At 40.4% G+C, this 27,252-nt stretch overlaps 1 protein-coding gene across 2 annotated transcripts in view; it reads right to left on the bottom strand.

Annotated features, from left to right (window-relative positions):
* PTDSS2 (phosphatidylserine synthase 2) overlaps positions 1 to 26,656 on the bottom strand; it is a 35,983-nt gene extending 9,327 nt beyond the window's left edge. Inside the window, exons 1-9 of one of the 2 annotated variants that reach the window (XM_048947297.1) lie at positions 26,380 to 26,656; positions 20,408 to 20,509; positions 15,229 to 15,311; positions 9,082 to 9,149; positions 6,497 to 6,631; positions 5,423 to 5,473; positions 3,025 to 3,138; positions 1,671 to 1,789; positions 859 to 973 (exon numbers count right to left, since the gene is read on the bottom strand). In XM_048947297.1, the coding sequence (XP_048803254.1) occupies positions 859 to 973; positions 1,671 to 1,789; positions 3,025 to 3,138; positions 5,423 to 5,473; positions 6,497 to 6,631; positions 9,082 to 9,149; positions 15,229 to 15,311; positions 20,408 to 20,509; positions 26,380 to 26,561 (969 nt within the window). In that variant the 5' untranslated portion in view covers positions 26,562 to 26,656. Of the gene's footprint in view, positions 1 to 858; positions 974 to 1,670; positions 1,790 to 3,024; positions 3,139 to 5,422; positions 5,474 to 6,496; positions 6,632 to 9,081; positions 9,150 to 15,228; positions 15,312 to 20,407; positions 20,510 to 25,845; positions 26,322 to 26,379 lie in introns of those variants that run through there. The other variant, XM_048947299.1, reaches the window with a different exon arrangement.
* Positions 26,657 to 27,252: the final 596 nt, after the last annotated feature.

Genomic DNA, 27,252 nt, shown 5'->3' with positions numbered 1-27,252 from the left:
AGGTTGTTCTAGTTAACTCTTTAAAAAAAAAAACACAAACCAATTATATCCAGTACCACAGTATTAATACAGAAGCCCATTGTAGTGAATGTTCATCGTATATGGAATCACTAAAAGCATCAAATTTTTCCGTGGTTATTATTTGTTTCTGTCTTCAAGTTAAATTTCCCAGTCACTGAACTGACATAAATCCAAGTTGCTCAAAACTGGGTCATGTACCATCTCATGGATACCACAGAGGCCAAAGGCTCCAACTGACAAGAGGCAAGAGTGGAAGAAAAGCATCTTAAAATGCTAAGCTTACCCCCCACACCCGTGCCACATATGATACCTGCAATCATGAAATTGATCTTAGGAAATCAAGACGATGCATTCCCACAGTATAGCCCTTAGATGGCTAAATCAACTAAAATTTCAGTCTGAATAAAAATGTAAAAAAAATGCACACATCAGGAGGCATATGTCCAGATAACATACAGCAGACTGAGGCTTTGGTCACATTTATCTCCAGCTGTAATGTGGTATTCTATCTGTTTAACACAGAGAGGGAAAAAAAAGCCATTTCATCCAAAGGCAACATTTTTGGTAGATGTTACTCACTGAATTGTGTATAAATAGCAGTTTAAATTGTTCATATTGCTAATCAGCGTTGCACAGCAAGAAAAAATATTTATGCAATGAATCTGTAGATGGTACCAGAGATGTGGAAACTTTTCTGCAGGATTCAGAAGTCATCTGCTCAAGTAAAGAAACATCACCATGCCAGAGTGTCAGCCTAAGTTACCCTATGTAGTTGCTCAAAGATTACTAAGTATTAAATCAGATGACAGAGAAGACAAGACAGAGAAGTTTGCTTACTACAAAGATAATGCCACAAACTGCTAGCCATCTCCGTAAGCTGGATGCTGGCTTCCACTCAAATTTGACCCAGCTATATGGGGTGAACTGGAAGACAATTCTCTTCATTTTACCTCTGAAAGAAAGACAACACACTGTTAGAATTTTAAGAAATGGCAGATTAGAGACATCTACCATCATTTCCATTTCTGACACTGATTCACGTATGTAAAACATCTCATTTTACTGCATAAAAATAATGCTTACTGAGATTATTTTGACTTTGACTTGGTTTTCTTTCCAGGAAAAGCCTGCTACTGTGCTATCATTTTAAGTTTTAATACACCACATCCACTGTATTAAGCAGTTCCTCTATTCTGCTTCGCTGAGCAAGAACACGCTACAGAAAGATAACTCACCACTGGCAGAAGAATATGTGGGATTTACAGTTATTAGTTTAAGTGGCCCAATTAGTATGAAATTACAATTACTAGGAAGGCATTATTTGCATGAGGATCCCTGCTACAAATAAGAGACTGATCCTGATTTGATTTCTTGCCCCTTCAGTTACAATTTCATTTTATAACCTCATGCCTACAAGATGTCCTCATTCCTAGATATCAGGCAGTGCTCATGACAAACACGTTTATTTTTAATAATGTCATCTGCAAGTTAGATAGCCTTATCATTCATAAGCTTCCATGCTGTACCACATTAGTGGATTCTTTAATTCACTTTAACAGAATAACCTATTCATAATCAAGGTCTTAACACAGAGCCCCAGACTTTGCACACTGCTACTGTGTGCAGACTTGCTTTCTATGCCAACCTACTTGTATGTAGGAATGTTCCAAAGTCCTTGCCATTTGTATGTTTTCAAAGAAAGCCAAGAAAGAGTCTTCATCCCACAGTAAATTCCTAATCCATTACATAAGATCACATCCATTATCCACTGAAAGTAGAAAAAAATAAAAAAAGTGATGCAGCATTCCTTCTGCTACAGAACAAACTTCTTCCCACTCACTATCAGTTCATCTCCACATTGTTAAGTAATAACTTTTGAAACACACCATAAAAGCACTTGAAAATGCTTCTAATATATTCCTTAAACTTTAGGCTGCCTCCTGAAGAAGTGACTTATCTCTACAATTGGGATGTGAAATGAAATAAGTCATTTCTCCTCATGCTATGCCTTTCTGCCAAACATTAATCCTGGAGATGGAGCCCCTGAGCTGAATAAAAAAAAAAAAAAAGAAATCTTTTTATTTGAAGAGGAACACGGTGTTAACCTCCTCAGAAGTTTTTGAAAGCAAACTACCTTCTGCTTGCAGTATTGATACAATACATACTTACTTTCATAAATACTACAAAGAAGCAAATCATTGCAAGCTTCAGAAAGAACTGTACAAGCTTAAGAATGTAAGAACCAGAGCTGCATGCCCTGAATGCAGGAATTTTGATTGCTTCAGTAACCAATTTACATTTCACATGAGCCTTAATAAGAAAAAAATAATGGAAAAAAAAATCTGTGTCATTTAAGCAATAGAGCTTGTTCCTTCCACAGGGAAACAAGATCACAGTAGTCCCTCTAGCTTCAAAAATACTCACAAGCACTGTTTTAATGACATGAACCATTCTGGACTCCGAAGTGCAGCAACCATGCAGCTTTTCAGGAAGGTCAAACCTTAGTGTTTCCAAAGCTTTTTTTACACACTATACAAAGACTTCTAAACACTGTAACTTACTGCTTAGAGAACACAGTAAAGACAGGTTTACAGAGAAGGAAGAGCTGGATATAAGCTGAACAGAGCCTGTTTCCTTAACAGACAAGAAAAATAATTACCTGAAACTATAAACACCAAGCTTTATCTTTCCCTTAATTTCCAACTTTATGGTTTGTACCATCATCAAATATTTGAAAATATTTGTCTTAGAGTCTCTAGCTGGTATGGAGTAAAGCAAAACAAATACTAAACCACAAAGAGTAACTTTACCATTCCATGTAGAAGTCTGAAATCTTGCAAAATTACAAGTTCAACATGGAGAACAGTCAAAGCCCCTAAGCTGCAGTGTTTATACAAATGTTTTTGGTGATGAATACAATATAATTTTCACCACTTCCTGCTCCCTCCCTTTAAAATATATACCTCAGTTTAAAAAAAAAATCATGATTTATGCAGTACATACGTGATCCCACCAACATTCACTGAAGTTTGGAAGCTGGTGTTCCAGACTGTACTCCAGAAATTCAAACATTACACTGATGATCATGCACATCCACCAGTCTCGAATCATCAGTGTCTATAAAAGGGAGAAAAATCTTTCAAAAGATCCACAATAGTTGCACAACATACTGAAAACAATTACAAAAATGAATGCTTCCACACTGGACAGAGCAGTACCACACACCATTTACCACTAACACCCTTTAGAAATCAAAAACTCCATATAGTATAGAGAAACAGCTTTGCCAAAGGACATGGCCAAATTATTTTAAAACTAGTCATCTAAGGAATACGAGAATTCTGAACTCTGAACACGGAGTGTTCAGTGAGTGAACAGTGGACACATTGCATTTGCTTACCAGTTACTTCTGCAGTTGAATACCTTGTCTCTAGTAAGCAGAAAAGGATCAGGAAGTTCATGAAAATCGTATTTTCATGCTGTGATGATGTAGTAAAGCCTAATTTTTAGAGGCCTCTGAACAGAGGGGAAAGATTCTGACAACCATAGATTATATTAAAACCATTGCATGAAAGAATAAAGGCAGGCAGATGGAATTTATTGGGAAGGAAATTACATTAAGTAAATTAAATTAGTAGGTGCTTGACCACCACAGTAGTACCATTCTGCTGATCCAAATAAAAGCTTATCAAAGCCTGCTTAATGCGAACTATAAAGGAGTCATCTGCACTACACCTCAGCACTGATTGTGCCAGGACACTTGAGGTTGCTTTGTAGCAACCAGTGCATTAGATTGAGCAAGGAAGAGCAACCTGTCCCACAATCAAACTTAAGATTCAGCAGAGCAGCAGTCCTAAAATGTATGCATCATCTTGGCCTACTGTCAAAACAGGATAAACACAAAAACACAATCTGAACAATGCAAAAGCAGATGAGGCCCACAGCAATTTCTGATAAACGAGGCATATCCATTTTCACTATTGCTATTCAGGTGCTTGGAGATACAGTGTAAGACTCCAGTACTGAAAACAGGGCAAAACAAAACCACAGAGAAGGACAATATAAAACCACACATTCATTTCTACAAAGACAACACACCAAGCTTCCAGCTTTTTATAGAAAAAAAAGTTAACCATCAGATAAGACACATAGCTGCCAGTTTCCCTCTGGTTTAGTAACACAGAAACAAGCACCTGGTGGTACATGCTGAGCAACTGAAATCAGACTGCAGGTTGACAGTTATCAGCTTGAGCATTTCTGCAGAAATGTCCTCCCAAGTCTCCTTAATCAAAGCTAGGATTCTTCCAGATCAAGACAGATAATGAGCAGACTGGCACCTTGAATTCTCTCCCTGACTAGCTCCTCAGGAGTGTGCTACTACTCCCTTACAGCTTTTTACCATGCACTGCCTACTTAGACATTAGTTCTCAGTATGACACAACTTTAAAAACAAATACATTCTGAAATGTTATTTTGATATTTATGCTTCTAATGTAATTATCTGAGATGAAGATACTGTACACTAAACGAGAGTAAGACATTTGTCTTACAAACACCAATACGTTGATCTAAAGCCAAGCTCTCCCCATGTCTAGCACTACACTTTTTGGTTATGGAGGAAAAAAAGCACATACAGAGCAACACATCTGCACTTCTCAAGGGGAGAAACAAAACAGCAGTTGCAGCTTATTTTTAAGCTGGCCTGAGCCTTTTCAGTTTATTATTTCTGTTGATCTTATAAAGTCACAAAACAGAAAACAAACAAGGAAAACAAACAAGCAAATAAACAAAGTCTGCAGAGAGAGTAAGGTTAGCTAGAGTAAGCTTGCTCAGGTTAAAAAAACAAAGCTAATATTTAGACCAAAGCACTTAGTAAAAGATGTAGTGAATATGTTTGCCAACTGGAATTTCTTTGACAGTTGACATAAACAAGTAACAAGAACTAAAAGTACCCATATAATGATTTAAACTCCTGATTTAGACACAACAGGGAAAATCCTACCTTGGAATGGTACTAATGTATTTATCATTATGCTTGCATCAACTATGCTTACATAGCAATCAATTTTCACTCCCTTTTCTGAACAGTCTTCATCCCCATATTCTATATTCAAAGGTCATTCAGGAGTTTATCTTGCTACAGAAGTAAAGGATTTGACTTCTATTGATTTCACCTCAAAATGAGTTATGGTGAAGGAAAGAGCTTGTCAACGTAACATTAGTTTGGAAACAAATAAGATGACCTAAGAGTCTTTCATGTAATATGAACACTTAGTCTAGTTCACAGATGACTGCCTGATAGAATTGATCATGAAGACAGGTATCACTAGAAGAGAAGCAGCCATGCTTTAAAAGGAAGATGAGCACTGTAACAGAAATGTAATAGAAGACTCATTCTTACCTTCAGGTACCAGCCAAAAAAGTGAGCAGGAACAAATCCATCCAGTTTGTCCTAAAACAAACAAGTGTGAACATCACTTAGCAGTACAATTATACACTACTGAATCTTACTTTTTTCCAGGAAAAAAAAAAAAAAAACAAACCTTGGATGTTCCTCACAAATGCATTTTATTATGAGTTTCTCTGTTCTTAAGTACAGTGAGCATATAAGTTATCTTTAAAGCAAAGTCAGGAAGCTTGAAGGGCAGAAACTGGAATTAAGACTATTGATAAGATAGAAACTACCCTCTTATTGCAAAATGTCATGTTCCTTGCTTTCCAAGGGGAAGGAAGAAGAAGGTGCTCAAATTAGATATAATGAAGTGAGAACATACATTTCTTCACCATACTCTCATCTTGTGTGCAGGAGAGCTTCTTAAATCTTACCAAACCTGCCCACAAAAATCCATGGGCAACAAGTGCCTCTCCTCCATCCACAGCTGGTGTAACACTAGAGGAAGACAACTACTATGGCTCTCAGTTATTGCACTTCCTGATGCACTGAAGACTTGTATGGCAGACCCAAAGGATTTAGTAATGCTCATTGCTAACAAACACTACAGATTTCACACAGTCATGGAGTTGAGAGTCATCACAATTTCTTTGCCCTTGAATTTATAGTCTCCTATAGTTGCCTGCAAAAAACATTAACCTCCTGACACTTTGTGGTATTCAGAAAAGTGCAACTCATGGGCTGCTTCGTAACATGCAACTTTTGAACTCTGTGCCTCAAGGAAGCAGGTAGTTCCTTATGCACAAAATTAAGTCCAGACTCATAGTGGCAAGGCATTTCCATCAATAAGCTGAGAAATAAGGATTGTTAAAGTCTACCCCTTCCTCAGGCAACGTAATTAGAATACAAAGAGACATCTCCATTTGCTTGCCAAGAAAGGCCAAGAAGGAAGTTAGTCAGTCATGACCTGTTTTCTGATTCAGCACTCAAAAAGACTCGTGACTTTCAAGTGTTCAGTTAAACGTTTTACCCCAAAAATAAAAAAAGCTCAGACTCGCTATCAAATACTTATTTGTTTCTTACCCAGATGTTGTGAAATGGATCACTTTCGTTGCCAGGATCATAAATAAGGCAGTTGCCACCATAGTCTCTTTCTGGCAAAGGAACACCTAAGTGTGGATCAATGTACTTCATAAACTGTCTGCCATCTTGTACAGTCTGCAAAAGGAGCACAAAAAGCATGTTTACCCTTTAGTATGTACTGATGTACGGAAGGATACAATTCATATCAGCCTATTTTCAAATGGCCTTTTTTTTTTTTTAGACATGTTGCAAAGCAATTCTTAAAATACATACAGATCTCAAAGCATTATACACATTTAAGTTTCCAATCTTCTAATGCCAAACATTAGAGACAAAATAACAGAATGAACTTCACATTTCTGAAAGATGAAAAATCTGTATTATTTAATTCCGTTTTCCATGCTATTCCCCTATGCCTCCTCTCTCCCAAAAGCTTAGTGCTTGAACTGACCTACAGTTCATCCTTCTCACTGACACTTCTGCATTTCTTCCATTGGTGAAGGTAAACAATAAGCTGCCAATAAGCAAACGAGGAAACATTCACATGTAATGGCTGCTAACTCCTGCATTTGTGACGTTCTGGTTTCGTAGAATGAGAAAGATCCAGCAGCATGCAGCTTTAACAAAACACACCACGTGCAAACATCAGCAGATTGAGCACACAGACTACATGCACTGTTAGCAGGATTTGTCTCGCATCTGTGCTCAGCTCACTTCAGCTACAGAAAGCTGAGAATGGCACTGCATTTTGCGGCTGAAAAAAAAATAATCATTACAGCCTGTTGAATAAACACATTTTTAATAACATCTCACTGGCAGCACAGGTGATAAACAGCATGGGGAAAAAATACCCAAATATTAGTTACAGAAGGTGACCAAGACTTGAGCTAATTTACTGGTCACTCACACACGCATTTGCTGAAAAAGCATTTCACAATGAAACCAACCTCCATTGTGATCAGTGTTTTATAGCTGAAGCAATGCAACATCAATAACAGACAGAGATTAGTTAGCAGTCATGAAAAAATGAACAATGTCAGAATTACTTTAAGAAATAATAATAAAGTTTCAGAATAAACCTACTTTGGTCAGATTAACTACAAGACAAGTTACAATGAATGAGTTTATGTTTGCTTTCAGAGACACTTAATCACTTACAGACTCAGCATAATTTCAACCTTATTTAAACCTGTGCAAAGTAACTAACAGTGTATTTTCAGTGAGGAACTATGCAACAGCTAGTGAGTGTCCTTAACAACTCAATGGTTGGCAATACAACATGCCACTGGGGGAAAAGCAAAGCAATTCCAGGCTTTTCTATGAGAATTCAAAACTACAAAGGCACCAGCAGCCAGTCATGAGTACTGTTCACAAGCATGCCTGGAAAAAAAAAAAACCAAAACAGAGGGTGACATGAAACAGGAAGAATATAAGAATAAAAGTGGAACTGACTGAATATTCCTCAGCAGTGAGGAATAACAACAAAAAAAGGCAAGACAGACCTGTTCATGCCTGTGAACGGGTCAGAACTCCACTCCCTCCAAGCAGGACAGGCAGCCTGAAAGAAACCCTAGTGAGATATTAGGGTCCTGCACAAGGGTTAACACTGAACCCCCAAGTTACATCAACAGGACAGAAAAAACATCTTGTTCTTTATTGAATGACTGCAGACACTTTCCAGCTGACCACTGAAACAATAAGCCAGGCAAAGAAAAAAGTTATCTACTCTTAAGAGAACTTGGCACTGACTACTGGGAACCTCCAAAAAGGTCAAGAAGAACAAGAAACGCTGGAGCCAAAGGAAATCTCTGATTAGCTGGAAAGGGTTTGATCAGCACTAAAAACTTGTTTGCAAAGGAAATGTCCTGCTCCAACAGGAAGAAAGACAACGCAAATCCTGACACTTCTGAATTCTAGTCCTGCTCCTTCAATCTCACTTGGTATCTAGAGATAAAACATTTTTCAATTTTACTTTTAACGGTTCCTCAACTATTCACCTAAAATGATAATTTTAATGCTACCTGATGAGTCTGCAATGGTTACTTACGCCACCCTTTTGAAATACAGAGTACCAGATGCAACTAGGATGTCAGTGAGAAGGTACAATTTGAAGAAGAACCACAGGGGACTCATCTACCTACCCCTAAAAAGAAGCCCAAGTCTGACAGAACAGAGTGTTTAACTCTCACTGTTAAATATCTCCTTTTGCTTTTGGTTTCAGGTCATGCTGTTGCCTGAGGAGATGAGTACAATAATTGCATTGCACAGATGAGGAGCCTCCTTCAAAATCCAGAGCTCTTCCCCAGCACTTAAACTTGACATTATCAATTCATGTAAAATTGCTTCACTATGGTGTCTAAACTGGGCTGAGGTTAACTGGAAGTTAAGACAGACAATAGGGTGAAATATCTTGGTAATACTATAAATTTTTCTCAATCCAGAAGTCTCATTAAGTAAGGCAGTGATTTGATATCACAAAAAATGAACAGCTCCTGCAGTAGGTGAGAATCCTATAAGAAACAGCACAAAGGATTTCATACCTGTGTTGGTAGTCTAGTTACTCAACATCAGCTTAAGTTACTCACCTGGAAGAGTATGAAGATGAGGAAGAGCTCATATACAACGCTGACACACAGCCAAAACCTCCAGTAAGCTACAGAAACAGACAAAAAGGACGTTAACAGAGGCTTCAAGCAGAACAGCAGTCAATTACGCATCTGCTGTAACTTAACAAAACATTTCAAGATGAGATGCTGTCATCAAGAAACTGTAAAACGCAGTATTCAAAGTGAAATACTTACCATCCTTCCTAAAAAATACAGCCAGAAAGGCTTTTTTAACACAAGCTGCTATGTAAATCTGCCAGAATTGCTCAAGCAACAATCAGGATCCATGAAAATACTTCAACCCAATGAACTAAATATTTAAGAGTTAGAAGGAATTACATTGGCCACTTACAATGGAAAAGAATTGTGTCTTTCTAGAACAAATCTTATTTCTTTCTCCACAATGTCACATAACCTGATCTGCCCAACTTTGGTTTTCCCAGCTCTGTCACGGCTAGACAGCTTTGTAAACTTTCACCTATGTGTTGCTAAACAGGACAGAACTAACACCAGCAGGAGGATCTCTGCTTTTCCTTTGGTATGCACGTCTACCCCAAAGATAACGTTCCTTTCTTTGAGGGGCAAGAAGCATAAAAATACCAAATATATTTCCACCTATACTATGAATTCTATTCAGAAAATACATAGAAGGTTTCTCAGGTGCTAGATGCAAGACTTATGAGATCATCTGACAGTCCTCGTATGAGAAACATCAGACAAGACTCAAGTGTTTCAGAACCCACAGTCATTTCTCACCATCTTGCAGCATGTTATTTCAGACTGAAGCAACGCCTGAATCTAAGCGGTACACAAAGTATTCATGTATCTTCAGCTCTATCCCTATCAGATCAATTCTTTGGTCAGACTCTGGCAATAGGCCCTCAAACTGTCTAGGACAAGAGTTTTGTAGAGCATGGGCTGCATTCATGCCTATAATTCCTCCTACTCCATCCAGAGACTGGTTTGGCCTCCATTCCATACAGTTATGTTTCTCTGTTCCTCTAAGGAAGGAAGCAGGTTAACACACAGCCAGCGTGCACACACACAGAGCTCTCAGCATTTTCTCCAAACCACATCCAAAAATCAAAACTCATGTCATTCCAAGTGGTTATTTAAATCTCACAGTAACAGCACGTACTAATCACTTTGGAATTATTTTAATAGACATTCCTTCAGGTGTTTCCTGTTTACACTTATAGAACAGAGCTCTCCTTCCATGGCAACACCTAGGCTATGGTTAGATTTGGGCTGGGGCAAAGAAGAGCCAAGATATTCGTATGCTTTAGTAGAAGCAGCAAGTTATTCTACCTCCATGTTTATGGTTTGCCATGAAATGAAAAAGATGGAAAAAAAAAAAAGCCAAGAACCTTAAGGTTCTGGGTAATTACCTACTAATTTCAAGGGAATTTCAGTATGCCAATGCTCTATAGTCAGAACCGTGACACAAAGAATGCAAGAACTTAAAATTAACTCCTGACTTGCAAACATATTATTTATCAGCTCAAAACCCAAAGTCATCTAGCCATGGTTTTGCAGAGCTTCTCGTATATGCTCATTTGCCCCAAAATGAAAATGTGTCATCCTTGCCCCTTCAACCTCAGTCCACAAAAAATAATTTAAAAAATCCATATTTTTTTTAAAAAAGAATCCTCTTATCTGACAGCCTGCCAATGACAGAATCATTAAAACAGATTAAAGTGTAAGAAGTGTGAGAAGGTTGCTTTTCTTCAGTAAGACTGCTGAATTTAATAAAATAGCACACTTCACACCTTCAGAGAAAAAAAATCCAAGTGTGTCCAAATATCAGGAAGTTCTGCACTCCACAACTGATTTAACAGGAATCTCTAAACTTTTAGGAGTTTTACTATAATTAGCAAAGATAACTGTCATTTTAATTACAGAGTAGAACGAAGTGTTTTCTTAGGTGTCAGTAAGCTAAAAGAACCAATAAAGAAATCTCCATTGGTCAAAGATGCATTGGGAAGAGAGAAACTTCACAGGCACCACTGTACTGCTCAAAAGTAATTAAGGTCTTTGCAAGCAAAGCTGTAGGACTTAAAAAAAAAAAAAAAAAAAAAAAAAAAAAAAAAGAAAAAAAAAGAAAAAACAGTCATATTGTGTTTGATAACATTCTCCACCCCTCCTCTCATAATGATCTGATTGCGTACCTTGAATGGTTAACACTGTGTTCAAGTCAGAAGAAATAATCAACCTCTCATTTCCACTTCTCCAACCAGACTCATTTCCTTTATACAACATCTCCAGACGGGCAGCCTTAATGCAGGGTTTTTTCCTAACCAAAGCCTTGTATGACAGATTTTACACTACTTACAGACAGAAAAGTGGCAGACTAGTTCCGAAACATATGTACATGCAGTTCAGATGGATTAAAAACTGAAGTCTGAAACAACTGCTCCTATATACCTAAAGTTATGGAAACAAATGACCTGCAGCTGCTGAATACACTCAGCAACATTTACTAAAGCAAAATGCTTAATAAAAAATTAAGATCCAGTTGCAATTTAGTGTGCTTTCTCCCCAGCAGATCTAAGTACCCAAGTGGTTTTGAAGACTACTTTATATCTGCACAACAGAAACAAGATGTTTTCAAAGCAGTACAAACACTGTGTTCTCTCTCTCCCTGGATGAGTATAGCTCTAGCTATAAGGTTATTTTTGGCATACCCTTATTACTTGTTCTCCTTAAGTCCATACTCGTCACTACGAACCTCCCTCAAATTAGGGCTATCTGCCTGATTTAATAGGCCTCAACTAATCATGTACATGCCTGAGAGCTCAGTGATTACTATGCTCAAACAGTTCTTGTCCTGGGGAGGACTTGGCAACAGAAGATGAACATCAGGCTGCCTGGCTGAGTGCAAAACCAGCCATTTACTCCTATAATATAGGTTTACATTTGACCTATGCAACCTGAAAGGCTAAGGATTAAAAAAAAAAAACATAAATTCTAAAGTATTTTGCTTAAGCAAGGCATTTACACCCATCTAGTGGGTAGAAACACTTTGTAAGTGCTAATCCGAAGTTGCATGGAACATGAGCAGGGAGAATTGTCTGTTCTGAGAAGCCACATGAGCCTGGTCCAGCCACATGCTTGCTCAAGTTACTTCATACCAGGTTTTCCATAGCAAGCTCAAGTTCAGAAGCATGACCCATAAACCTGAGAGCAGCAGTGTGATGAGGAGGAGGTAGGAGAACTGGGGGTGCAGCAGGGGGAAGGCGAGCCTCAGAGCAGGCTCAGCTCAGCCTATGCAGTATTTCATTTCTAAATGCAATACCTCAAAACAATAACTGGTTATGTTAGGATAGAAAAATGAGTCAGGTCCATCTTCCAATACACACAGTAATTTATTTCATCTAGTCAGTGAAAAAGCAGTAAGTATCAATAGCCCAAGAGTCTAATAAATTTATGTACAAACAGGAGCAATCACACAGATTCTTGAACTGTTATAGGAGATGACAGAAAGGAGCAGATCATGTACTATTTCCTAGTGGAAGGACTTCTTCACAGAATTACAAAGCAACCAGCTGTTCTGTTGGTTTCACAAGCAGCCTGTGCTTAGCCCATGCTTTCTGCCCTGGGACAGGTACAGGAGAGATCCAATTTTTGACTGCTCATCTTTGGCTGCTTCAGCCCAATAGGCTATGGCCTAGTGAAGAATAGCACAATTTATTACACCAAACTGCTTATGTTGTCAATAACAGCATATTGCATCACACAGAATCACAGAATCACAGAATTGTAGGGGTTGGAAGGGACCTCCAGAGATCATCGAGTCCAACCCCATCAAAATAAATGCAAGCAAAGGTTGGGAATATTAAAATGTATTTGGTTTTTTTTGTTTGTTTGTTTTTTTTAGCAGGGCATCAATAACTGTCAAGGAAAATTTTATTAAAATACGTGGGCATGTTATCTTGACGAAGACAATAAAGCACTGCTGGCCTTTTGCAACACTACATTGTTTGCACGCTCAAGGCTCTGGAAGCAGAGCTGACAACAAGAATCAAGAAAATCTTCTATTTGCATACCAATGACCTATATCCATGATTAATTTTAGCATGAAGCACATGACACTCTCCAAGCTTAGGTGTTCACCCACCAACAAATGGATCCGCAGGCAGAATCTAAGATCTGTCCCCTGTGACATATTTTTCCTTAGGGAGAAGAGCATACTCATCTTTTGCTAGATGGCTTCGATGCTGTTTGCCTCTTGCTGAGCGCGCAAGAGGCTGCGCTCTGTGAAACAAATGAAGCTAATAATTTACACAAAGAAAATGGAATAAAAAGCAGAAAAGCCACATTAGAAAAAGAAATCAGTCTTCTCTAAGTAACCACATCCATTTCTTTGCATGATGGCCCTACATTTCTGAATTACATTAAGACAACCGGTATGGGTCCATATGGCAAATTATTAGCTAGAGAAAATGGGGATCAGTAGAAAAAAGGCAAAGCAGAATGAGCGAATGGCTGAAACTGAAATAGTCAATAATACTGAAAAGAAGGGGAAAAAAAAGCCAGTCTACAAGGATAACACACAGTGGCTAAGATCAGTTTCCTTAATGACTTGAGTAGAAAGAAGATTAACAACACTGAGCACATAAATGGCAGCAGCAGGGAAGGCAGGGACAGCAAGGAGAAAATCAGATGACCTCGAAGTAGATGACCTCAAAGGACTGGAGTATAAGAAGAGCTCAGAATACAGTTTCACATTTAGGAACCAGCAAGTTTTCATGTATGTCAGCTTATCAGTCAGAGAAATTGAAGGATTTGATATTATGTCAGACACTGAGCTGCTGCTGTAATACAACCACAAAGAAAGCACAAATAATATGAAAACTGCCATCAATGTACTACCAGATAGATACTGGGAAACATTAAAACTGTCACAAAAAACTCAAGTTCTGTCATACTTGCAGTATCATACACAGGTCTGGATAGCTACTTTCAAAAAAGAAAACTCAAAACACACACACAGAGGATTACTAAATGTTATGGGGTAAACCAGCTTATGCTAAGGGGAAGAGTGAAGGCAAAACCTGTTTGCTTCAGCAACATCAGTGGTAAGATGGGATGAACTAGGTACATATAAATCAAGTGGATAAACACCATGAAAAGCTATTTAAATCAGAAAGCAATACAGACACGAAATCCAAAGTATAAAACACTTCTGAGCTAATCATAAACAGGTACAGACATACCAAATAATGGGTCTCCAAAATCACCTGAAATAACCTAACTAGTATGAAACCCAGCTACTATGAAACCCAGCTAATACACCCAGCTCCGAGAGTTCATGTAATAGATCCAGTGTTGCTGTATGTGATTGTAGTGACCTGACTGTGACTCAAATGCTTCCTTCTGTCCTATAAATGGAAGCTGCGCGCACCAGCAGCCAGAGCTGCCAGTTCCTTTGAACTGAGATCTTTCTTTAGGGACAGCATACAAAGCTAAGGTCAGAGACTTGACTGCCCCATGGGTACTTCCCAAGACATCCTCCACAGCTCTAGATAACCTGAGAGCTGACACCACGTCCCAGGGGGCTGCAACAAACTTCATGCCCTCTACTGCATCAATAAACTTGGAACATAAAGTGATGAAATACATGAACAATTTGATTTTGCTGAAAGATAAAGAGAATAACTGCTGTCTACCACCTTTGTATACCACCATCATGCATCAGAGCTATCTGCCGTACACATCTCCAGCCTCTGGACTTCCAGTAACTCACTTGTTCAATTCTAGGGAATAAAAAGTGCCTTTTGTTCCAGAGAAAACCACTCAGATGTTCTCAAACTGAAAGCTATGACAGGGAAGCAGAGAGAGGTGTCCTGTTAAGGTTTCAAACATTTCAGGACTTACAGTCTTACTGGAAAACTTCAGAAGTATAATTACCGTGGATAGTGAACCAAAGAATCATCATGCTGCTTGGAATAATACCTCAGCACTGTAAGAGGCTGGGTGGAAGCTGGGAAGCTACGTGATAACTGTGGAGTGTTACTGAACCTATATGATTTATATTATGACTTACCTCCTCTACACGTAACACAAATATTTACACTAAGCAGAACATAATAGAAATATCTGAGTAATTTAAGTGGCTTAAATTACCTGGATGAGGTCTTGAAAATGGTCCATCTTTAGCCTGTGTAACTCCAAAACACAGGAAAACCAAAATACTGGCAACAATACCTCTGCAAGTAAAAAAAACAAACAGTTTATATTGCAGCATCTTACTAACAGATGTAAATAATGTTCTTTGATGTCAAACCGTCTTGTCTTTGTTTCCTAAGTAATACACTTGTCAGTTATAAATCAATCCTTCTTGGGGATTATGTTTCAGGAAAATAATATAGTTCAGTTGGAAAGGACACATGAAGATCATCAAGACCAAATGCCTACCAGCAACAGGTATAAATAAAGAAACAGGAACAAGTCCCTACATTTCAACTGTGGTTTCACAACTGACAGCCTCAAATCTGAAAGCCCACTCATCCTCCCTTCTCCCTTTCTCTCTGCTGATTGCATGCTTCCATCTGCATATTACCATCCTGCCAGCCAATCCAGGAGCCCTATCTCACTGAAAACTCACCCAGCAATAAAATGTCACCAGGCCATTTACCATGTGTACCCAAGATCCATGAACTTATCCCTAAACCCTAAAGCCCAGTACACACTGTTTTCTGCCACCATCAGCAACATAAGATCTAGGGAGGATTGCCACAGTCCTGCTGGCAGCATTTGAGGCTAAACTGTCAGTTTAAGCTGTGGTGGAACTGGAACCTTAAAGTAGCCCCATGGCGCCAAGAAGAGATCCCTACTGATTAAAAAATAAATAAATAGATCACTTAAGCAACATCTAAGGATTTAAATTCTGCTAACTGTATGCAGTACATTTTTAAATAACGTATTGCTTTGCATGTAAAAGGAAGATAAACAAATGCAAGTACTGATGTCTGAATACACAGAATCACATATATAAAGTTGGAATGGACCCCCAGGTATCAAGTACTCTGGCTCCACACAGGAGTACCCCAAATGCCAGCCCCATGTCTGAGAACTCCCTGAGCTCCAACACTTGGGACCCTGACCACCGCCCTTGGGGAGCTTGTTCCAGACCTGTCCACTCCCTGGTGAAGAACCTTTTCCTTTTACCACTCTTAATGGATTAAATGGTAATAACACAATTCCAAAATACCTTTTTTTTTCCCCAATAAACTTCAACTAATAGAGTTATCATGTTTCCCACATTACCTGATTAAGTGTGGTCAGAAAAAAATATGAAATTGAGAAATATCTCAACATACTGCAGGATAAGTGAAGGCCATGTTTGCAGTTAATGCTGCGACTCTACGCATGCACAAGAGAAAATACCTATTTTTATTTATTGGCAAAATTTGTTACATAGCCTATTCATGTTTTAAACATTTCAAGAACTCCTTTCAAAATAGAAGACACAATCATTTACAAAAACTGCTTTGTGACACCTGCCTCTGAGTATAAAAAGGCTGTGCTTCCTGAAAATAAAAATGGCTTGTACTTAACAGACGTAACTGCTGCTCTGCTTGCCTTATGAGACTGGGAAATACAACAGAATTAGCGACTGAATTAAACAGCAAAGAGAGAGTTTCATCATGCTTTTCCAAGATGAATCAGACAAAGAAATCTTTTCAGCTATTCTCAGATAACAAGGATAGCCTGCATTTTGATTCACTCCTGTGTATTTGGAAATCATAGGACTACAAATCTACGCATACACTTAAAGAGATTGCATTCTGCATCACAAAACAATACATGCCGCTTTGCTCATTACAAAGCTCAGTCATGAACCAAAGTGTCCAAGATCAGCATTTTAAGTTCTTGTGAGACAGTTTTTCCCAAAGCTAGATCTGACCTGGATGCAAATCACCACAAGAACTCACAGCTCTGCTCATTTCTCTAAAATCCACCTCCAGTCAAACAGCAGACACAGCAGCAGTGCTGAAATCAACCGTCATTTCAGAAATATATTTTCTAACTTCAAGTTCACCTTTGGAAATCTGGAAGAAAATGTCAGATCTGTGTAATAACCATGCCAGCTCTGTTATCCTTCCTCCTCCAGTGACTAAATTTCCTCTCCTCATATCAACATACTGCCTCTCCAAGAAACTTCAAAACGTAAGCAGCAGTTTGGCCAGCTGGTTCAGCATGGTTTGATGTAAGAACTTCTCTAGGATTTGAGATGGGTACAGGGTTTGCCTCAGACTACCTGTGTAGGTAGCCTGGAGGGACACAGCTTATATATTTCTTTGAGCAGCAGATCAGGAAGACACTAAGTAGTAGCTCTGACAAAAATAATTTTAGCACTTAACCAAGAAAAAGAGAGAATACGGCAATGGTTTCGTTAGTAGAAACGGTATTGTTTCTGTTATTTTAAAAGAGTTGATTCAGAGACACAAGACAATCAAGCCTTTCTACAAGGATTTGTGCATCATCCCTTGTTCTAGGCTTTCAACCAGACAGCTCCCACTCTCCGCGCTCTCCCTGGCTGTATTTACACGAGCAGAACTGGTACAAGGCCCACACTGCTATCAAGAGCTGAAGAACTGGCAGCGCAGCAGATAGATGCCTAGCCTCTTTGTTACCTTGTTTTCTTTGTAGGTGTTCAGCAACAGGAATTGAATATCAACTTACAAACACACGTGCACCTAGAGTTATTCATGTGGCTGAACAGAGATCAGCTATTGCCAAAAACTACTACAGAGAGGCATCCTGGAAGAGACTGAACATCCAGCATGAAATTCAATATGAAGTCTCAGTGCACATAGGATTTATTAAACCTGAATATACTTACTTCCTCCCCTCCCCCCCAAAAAAAGGATCTCTTGCTCAGCATTTAATGCACCCAAGAGACGTGGGTTTCTTCCACAGCCATGATACACCATGCCGAGTATTGATTTAGCTATCCTCAGAGCTGGAGAACAGTCCTGTTAACTCTTCTGGGAAGCTGACATTTGCCAGATGGCATGGACTACTTCAAGGCCACTCTCAGTGCTGCAGGAAGGGTTAACAAAATCTCATCTATCAAACAGGTTATCCGATGCAACTTCTTTTTGGCTGATGAAGTAAATGTTCAACTCTATAACAGTCTGATCACGCATATCACATGATCATATAGATATCTTTATATGTGAACTTTGATTAGGTTTATATGTAAACACTTCTATATGCCCTATCATACAAAATATAAAAAATTCTTCCTTTAATTGCCCTACCACACTGCAGGAAGGAAAATGGAACTCAAATGTCCACATATAAACAGACACAAGTATGAATCTCAGCTATAGATACCACACCCTGTTATTTCATAGGCTCACATTGTACAGTGTATTTTGTGCATAATTTCTCCAGTGACTCACTGCAAGAATCCAGCCACTCACCCTGCCCTCAACTGCTTCTCTAAAAGACTAGATGAAGCACTTTTGTAAGAGAGAAGATGGGAGCCTTGCTTGATTTTGCTTCACTCAGTAAATACTGAGACAGGAAATTGTACTTCAATTTGTTTATTTTGCTTCAATTTCATGTTTTGCTCTAAGTCTCTAACGCAGATCACCAGCAGCCTGGCATCTCTCAGCAAGGGCTTGAAAACAAAGGAGATTTAAGTGTCTGCAAGCACGTACTTAGATTTTGCACCTAAGGACCAAAACACTGCTCCACTGTCATTGTGCAGTAGTTGGAAATAAAAAAGCATGACAGCTAGAGACACTGCTCACTGGCAGTAAGACTACTGCTGTTCATTAGGTAAGCAAGAGTTGCCATGGGATATTTGCAAAGTCACAGCTTCACACAGGCCAACAATTTAGATCAAAAACACGTAGCAGCTCAATACAAAGACCAAAAAAGTTCTCATGATTAGACAAAGTATTTTAAGGTATGAAGGCAAAAAAAATATCTGTGGGAATGGAGAATACAGCTACACTTATGCATATCGTGACCATCTTGCTCCTGCTCAGAAATGCCTCTCTTTGTTCAAGTATGCCACATAAAACTGCTCAGCAAAGACGAAATACAAGAGAGCAGCAAGCACAGCTGCTAAAGAATTCACACAGCTTGTTCCCCTAGCTGGAACATGCGTTGAGCTGCAATCTTTCATGTTTAGTTGTGCTTAACTTGGCAAAGCACTCATCTCAAAGGCCTTAGAAAAGAGATCATTGAGACCAGAAAGGAGTTCATGGAAAATTAACACAATACAACGCTTTTTTCCTTCTTGTAAATCAGGTCCAAGGCAACACACGTAAAGCTTTGGAAAGGCTACTGGCCTCATGCTAATTCTGTACTGAATTTTAACTTCGGATAAAGCAATGCTTTGGCCAAGTTAATCGCCATCTCAGAATTCAACATGTATCTAGAATGACTACAACTGCATAAGGATGAAGCCTGAACGGAAGCTGAAGTATCCTTCAAAAATAATAAAACAATATTCTCAAGATCTAAAATAATTTCCAGATGCTGATTTTCAAGTATTTTTACAGCTAGGTATAACAAGCAGAGACGTAGAAGTGATCAAAGAACATTCACTACTTATTACTTGATATGATACTGTTAAATTGAATTTAACAACTGCAAATATTATTCCCTGAAATGAACTTGGAGAAAGCAACTTCCATTTCATGAAAGAAAGGTTATCCGGTGATTAATCTTCTTTGGTCTTGTTTTTATTAAAGCAGCTCTAATCTCAGTAATAAGATATTCCACTGAGTCACCTTCTATCCGTTTTATCCCATAACAACACGTCATCACTTCTCTTTCAGTTTTTCCACTTCTTTATGTTGAACTGCCATTCCAGAGAATGTCCCGCCTCTACTCGTTCCCTAAATTCAGGCACTGTTGTAACTGGAAGTACAGTGGCATTTGCTCACACGAAAGCCTTGCAGAAACGTTCCCAGATCCAGCCAGGCCACTGTGTTCCAACTTGTTCCATCTCACCCCCACACATAAAAATACCAACACTCAGTTCAGCATATCAGTGAGTGTGAATAGCATTGACTACATCCATTGTGTAACCAACAGAATAACAACCACAGCTATCTCAGGAAATACCCTAATTTCTACATCTCTGTGATAGAATACTATATCCTGAGTCACTATAGAGAATGAAAAAAAGCAGGATTTGGGATTTGAGGCATACAAACATGCTAATAAAGATCATTTTCAAGTAGCTTATCCAAGAGATGCAAGTATGTAAGGCAACTTGCTCACAGAGACCCTCTGCTAACAGACACCATACAGAAATCCTTGCTCCAATATTTACCTCTTTGTATTGTAGGCTGTATCTTGAGGTGTTTCTTCAAGTAAGGTTACGTATCCCAGCGCACAGGTGAGGATGAACAGAACAGTCAGAGTATGAGCTCTCCTAAAATTTAGGAAGAGAGAAAACAGATACAGTATTCTACCAACAAAGTAGAAAAGGTCAAGCTGCCACCTTTGAGTGAACCTCCAGCAAGGCTCACATATCAACAGCATTCAATACTGCTGAAGGAGTTACAATGCATTGTGCAGCACAACCCCACCAGTTTAGAATTGAGTGCAGCCAGCTGACAGGCACAATTACAGCATAAATAATGTTCCTGTGCATGAAAGCATGCTGCTTTCTTTTTTCTTAAGTAAAAAATTCCTTTCCTAATAAGAAGACATTTGTTAATTTCAGTGGAACACTTAAGGAACTCGGACTGGAAGGAGAAGCATGGGAAGTCAAGCCATTTAACATCAGAACAGAAAGACAAGAGTTGCTTTAGAGGACTACACAACATCTCGCAGAACAAACCACAGAAATAACACAGGTACAAAGCATCAAGCTTAGAGAACAAAAAAAAAACAACAGTGAATGAGCAGTACAGTATCCTACAAGCATGTGTCTGGTGCTAAGTTTTCTTTCAATATTATAATGAGTTAGCATTACACTTCCATTTTATATCAAAAAACACAAAGTTAAACATGTATTTAAGTTGTGCAGTACAAGATAAACTTGAGATCACTATGGATTTCTAAGAATTCTGCTGGCTTACCTTTAAATGTCCATCACAGTGACCTACATAAAATTGCTATGAAAGTTAAAATAAGCATTATTTTGAACTGCATTTTGAAGTTCATTCTAATCCAAAACACAGCCACTTCTCACAGCATCCTTTTAATCCCGCTGGAAAACACATGCAATACCTCATAAGCAGATGAAATCCTCTTCTGCCAATGCTAAAAAGGTGTTCAGTATTTAGCACTATCTTCCCTTGCCATCAAAAGGACACAAACTAGCTCCAAAAAGGAATGAGAAGGATGGAGGAGTATTTTCAGAGGTCACAAGGACACGATGCATCAAAGTAAATCCACAAAGGTGTCACAGCAGCAGGCTTCCTGCACAACAGATGCATTTTCCTCTTGAGCTGCCTTGCAGGATGCCAAATAACAGGTGATTCAGACATCACATACTTAATATCCATTTACCAGTCATGTGACTCTGCTCCTATTTTGTAACCTCCCCAAGATTAAAAACTAGGTGCAGTCTTCTCAAAGGCTTCAGCGCAGAACGGGTTGGGGAAGAGGGGAAGTTGTAAAAATCCATTAGCACATCCCAAGTTAGATAAATGCACCTAGAGACTTGTCTAGCAAGAGGCAATGAAGATACACTCAAGAATACAGCACTCATTCCCAGCAAAGCATCAGCGTTTAAGCCTCAAGCCTCCTTTCACCTGTGATTCGCTCTGGTGCCACAACCACCAACTTGAAATTCAGCAAGCCCCTCTCCTTAATATGAGATGCTACATATCCACTCATTTCCATTTTAGCTGTCTTCCTCTCCAGCTGTAGTGAGATCTTCATGCACCAAGCTTTTGAGATGGTTAAGCATGTGAACTTATTTTCAGCGTAGCATGAAATCTAGAGACCAGAGTGAAGAGCAAGTTGGGAGCTCTAACAGAACAGCACCCACAGCGAGAAAGCAATGGCAGCTGCCTGAGGTGGCCAAACATCTTGCAGACCCACCTGTCATAGCAAACACCAATACACACCCTATATTTCCACGGTTTGGAAGCTTGAGAAAAAAAAAAAGAAAGAAATCCAAACCCACAGAACGGGATAAAATGTGAAGCATCTATAGCAGCCAGAAAAACAAAGAGCATAAGAAGTTCTTGTAAAGAAACTGCATAAAGGAATTAAATCTCCACATACACTCTGAAATAGTACTTCAAGAAGAGAAGACAGCTGAGGACATCCAGAGCAAGTAAGTATTATACAGGAATTATGCAGAAAGGCTTATGTTCTCCTAGCCTGGAGCCTATGCACAAGGAAAGAGCTGAGCTAAGCAGGCTGCATCTCCTCTTTGTGTTATACAAGAGTTTGGGCTATACGTAAGCAGCAAACAGAGCAGACAGCATCCAGCTGCGGGAGGCTTTATGTCAAAAAAACCAGAAGAGAGCGCCTAAAAAGATGCATATAAAATAAACGTAAGGCCATGGACAGTCAAGGACAATTCACAATGAATCCCAAATTGCTAAAAAAACGGAATATAAAATATCTTATTTTTCTCCGCTAGCATTTTTCTGACTTTCAATAACTTACTCCTTACTCTCTCCATTTAAACACTGGGAGCATTTAAATAATTCCAGTTTTATTTTTATTAAACTATTTGTCATTGTAACTTAAATGCCAACTGGGAGCAACTGTATCAGTCCAACAGGCAGCATCAGTCACTGTACTTCTCCCTTAGTGCAGCTTAAAAAGAAGGATTGAGTTTATTCACTGGGAAAGCCCCCGATTTCTCTTTTCATAGTAATTGATTTTTTGTCACAGTTTTGAAACAGTAAGTTTTTCAATAAAATAATTACCAGAGCTTTCATTCTCCCAGTTCTTTTTGTAGATTCAGATGGATCAGATCCCCAGTCCAAAAGGATCGTGACAACATCTTGACCTCAAACTCCAACACAAACCAAAATTGGCTTAAGCCAATTGGACCACACCCTGATTATCCATTTCTTTGCATTAAAGCTCATTAGTCATAACTGATGCAATAATTACTTTAAAAACAATAACAATCATTGAGAACAACATGCCAAGGATCGATGTCCTAATCCTTTTGTCATTTCTGCGTTGAAACAAAGTTCCAAAGAGCCTGTATGGTCAGCCTCTTGGGTGTAAGGGATGACATTAAGAGCTACCGCTAGGAATGAATGGCAGTGAAAACAATTCCCATCTCAAAAATACAAGAAAAAATAATAATGTAAAGCTGACCAACATTTTGACTTCTTTAAGAATAACAGAATCCTGCTTGGATACAAAGAGACAGGTTTTGAAATCTTCAACAAAAATTCAACCCTTGGTCATAATCTTGATAACAATCAAATCAGAGACACAAAACTCAAACGTTCATGTTGCATAAGGCCGCATGAAAAGGTCAGCAGCAACCAAAAGATGTCTTTAGCCCAGTGACACTGCCCACGACCTCTGAGCATCTCCATGTGTAATGCAATGGAAATGTAGCTGTTGGTTTTTAAGCTGTAGCCCGTGCTTTAAAAACTGCTTAAATTCACAGAAGTAATTGAAAAGTTCCTGTTCTTAGACCATAAGCAAACCTTCATTGTACCTATAAAGGCGCACAATGCTGATTAAATTTCTGTTCATATTTGTCATGCTCCAAAACAGTAAGGGGAATTTGCTTGCCGTAAGTGTTTTCCACTTCCACAAATCAGTGCCTCTCCTAAAACAATCACCCGATAAGAGAAGCGTAACAGCACATGTTTCCATAGAGAAACCAGAACAATGGATTAAAAAGCAAACCGTGCTTCAGCAAATGAGTCACTTTCCTTCCAATGAGAAAAGAGAAAAAAACATCTCCATTCATCAGTCCTACAGAGTTAGTATGTTAATCAAAGTTCCCCAAATGACCTATTTAAAATCTAAATATTTTTTACATTTAAATCTACTGAAATCTGCTTTATGTTTTAGGTTAAAACTGCCACTGAGACAGCGTGATTTTGCATTACAGGTAAGGTACAATAAACTCAACACACACTTTAAGAAGAATGTTTATAAGAGGGAATGGGAGGAAGGTGCCCTTGTGCCAGATGAAACTGCACAAAAGCAGTTTGTGGGGCTGATGACCTGTTCTGTAAACTGCTGTAGGATTCAGGTCATGTGGCAACTTTGATGAGGCAGAGTTCAAACCACAGCACTGAAGCAGCTCACTGGAGCCAGCCTCTACCACCCCAATGCACACTCACAATATCTCTGCAGGAAGGTTTTCCTTCTGCTTATTGCAAAACTACGTAATGCTTTCCTTTCAAAAGGGTAATGCCATTCAAGCAACACCTGCCCTCCACTGAGAGACTATTTAATGCAGCCAACAGACTGACACGACCTGGTCAGATTGCACAACAACCTCCTGGATGTTCTAGCAACTGGGTACTGCCAGGGCATTCCTGAATATTGAGAAAGAGAGAGAAAAAAGCTGAGGTGCACACCAGTAGCCTCATGCAGAACTCCTCTGTTTAAACAGTATGATCAAACTCGGTAAATTCTGAGCAAGCAGAAAATCAGGAAAGCAGCTCAGCAAATACAGAAGTCCACTTTTTTAGAGACAAGAACTACGCCTGAGTAATAGTTTGTTTTGAATACCAATGCTGTATTTCCAGAAGCGGTGGTATGTACACAAATCCTCCTTTGCAGCCATCAGGAAAGATTTCTCTTTATATTTTCTGCAGAATAAAATGAGAAACACCCAGGCAGAGGAATCTACAGGCTTCCTTTTCCTTAGCTACAATTTCTGTGCTTTTTGCATCAAGAAGAAATTTTAGGAGAACCCAAGATCTAACCAGATAATCCCAAATGGGTAAACAAGGAGCATCCAAGGCCTACCCAAGATCCATAAGACAACTGAACTCCATACTTCGACCTCCTTTCACTGGCTACTGGAAGTGGGAAAGAAAGTTTTCTTCTTCAAGAAAAGTTGCTGCAGCCAACACTTAATACGTAGAGCAGACAAATCAATTATTTCATTGAAATTTCCTATTCTCCAACAAAAAGATCCTCAGCTCCTCTTTTCCAGTAACCTCACCTTTAACTTCAAAAAGAAAAGGTACTTGTGGGCAAACTTACATGGGCAAAGACAGAGGGCCCCTGCCCCACCTGCCCACCTCTAACAGCCCAAGAGCAGTGAAAGGGCCATGGGAAGCAAGCAGGTCCTCCTCCTCTAATCTGTGTTGCACACAATAAAAAATTGAGCCTATCCTCTGGTAAATGACCTGCAAACACGCAACACCATCATGTGCAGGTCAAAAGAAACAGAAGGAAGAAGCTTCAAACTTTTACAAGCAATTACAATCCTTGATGTCAGCACAAGCAACAAACACTACTGGGCAATAAAGCACCTGAAAGTACAGAAACTAAGGAACTATTCTATAACATGCTCACATGCTTGCCTGTACTGTCCTCCTGGAAGGAAGCAGCAAAGGAGAAGCCTTAAAGAAGGATGGCACATCTGTGCTTTTTCAGTTTGCCCTCACAAACAAGCTGCGGAGACAGCATTTCAGATCGCCAGCCCTACAAGAGTGGCAGACTATGTGCTACCCACATGGAAAGGTGCAAGAAGGGGAGGTTATACAACCCAAACAGTTTGGATTCAAACAGATGCTGCTTGTAAGGCATCACAAGAAACCTGGCAAGAGCCACATGAAAAAGAGAGTAAGAAAGCATTGGTTTTACCCATTTTCCATTTATAAGAAGGCACCACTTGGTCATTCGCTCAGCCTACACGAGGCCCAGGGAAACTGTGCCCTTGAGAGTACGACAGTCGCTCCAAATGCTTCCTAGGAGATCTCCCGGCGACCCAGCGGGATTTCAGTGCCTCCTCGCAGCTCGAGCTGGCAGCAATACCTCGCTCAGCACCCGCACTCAGCCCCACCGTCGCTCAGATTGGCAGGGCCGGAGCCAAACGTCCTCCTCCCGCCGCGCATCAGCGTCCAGCCACAGACAGAGCGCACGGCCCCGGCTCGTGTTGCAGGCAAGGGGCTTCGCTGCCAGCTGGGGACAGAGCGAGCCACGCTCTTGAGTGAAGCTCACCTTACAGGCTACAGGAAGACAACGGGGATGGAAAGGACCGAGGCAGGCAGCCGAGAGCCGGCAGCACGCTGCAGGCAGGCGGGGTGTGCCACAGCTCCTCAGCGCTCACCCCGCGGCGGAGAAAGGCGGTTCCACTGCCCCTCGGGGCGCGCCGGTCCCGGGGCTGGCGGCACTCACCAGAAGAACGTGTTGGTGCCGTCGTCGTAGACCTCAGACTCGGTGCTGCGGCGGAGGCCGAGCGCGGGGCCGTCTCTCTCGGAGCCGGGCGACGGGGAACCGCCGTTGGGCTGCTGGTGCTGCTCCTCCAGGGCGGCCTTACCCAGCGGCCCGAGTGGGCCGCGGCGCTCGCCGCGCCTCATAGTGGCAGCGGCCACGGAACGACCCCCGCGCTAGCGGAGCGGAGGGGTGGGCGGGGCGCCGCGGCGCACGGCCCAACGCAGGGAGGGGAGTGCGCAGGCGCGGAGGGCGTCCCGGGGAAGGCGGGAAGGGAGGGCGGGCGTCTGCCGTTGCCGGGGTAACCGCGCCGCCTGAGGAGGCGGGGCGGGCGCTAAGGAGAGGAAATGGTTGAAGTTTATGCGCTCTCACGTGGATCTCACTCAGAGACAAGCGATCCCCGCCAGGCTGCGCTGCAGCCTCGGATACCCCAGGGCATGCCGTCCAGCACTGTGTGAGCGCCATTTAACCACTTCTGTTCCCGCTCTCGCTTTGGCAGACGCCAGGGGGCGCTGAAGGATGGGAACTGCCTGTGTGGTGCGCGTGGAGCAGGCGGCCGCACGATGGCATCAGCTAGCCGGGCACAAACAGAGCTGCGAACGTTTGCACTTGTTCTGTCCGGCTGTCACAGGAAGCCGAGCGGCCTGCTGCCATCTCTGCTGTACGAGCAGCATAGCTGCGTAGGGTAAAGAACCTCCGTTTCCCATCTGTGGCATGGAGGAGCTTCAGGGAAACACGGCAAAAAAAGAGTTACAGTTTGACTCTGAAAAACACCTGGAACACCTCTTTTGAAGGATCTTTCTTCTTTTGCATCCTTCCAGCCAGATCCACAGGAAG

This window comes from Lagopus muta, chromosome 6, assembly GCF_023343835.1.
Source record: "Lagopus muta isolate bLagMut1 chromosome 6, bLagMut1 primary, whole genome shotgun sequence".
NCBI classification, from domain to species: domain Eukaryota; kingdom Metazoa; phylum Chordata; class Aves; order Galliformes; family Phasianidae; genus Lagopus; species Lagopus muta.
Note: the sequence above shows the minus strand (reverse complement) of the source record. Positions and strands in the feature narration are given on the sequence as shown.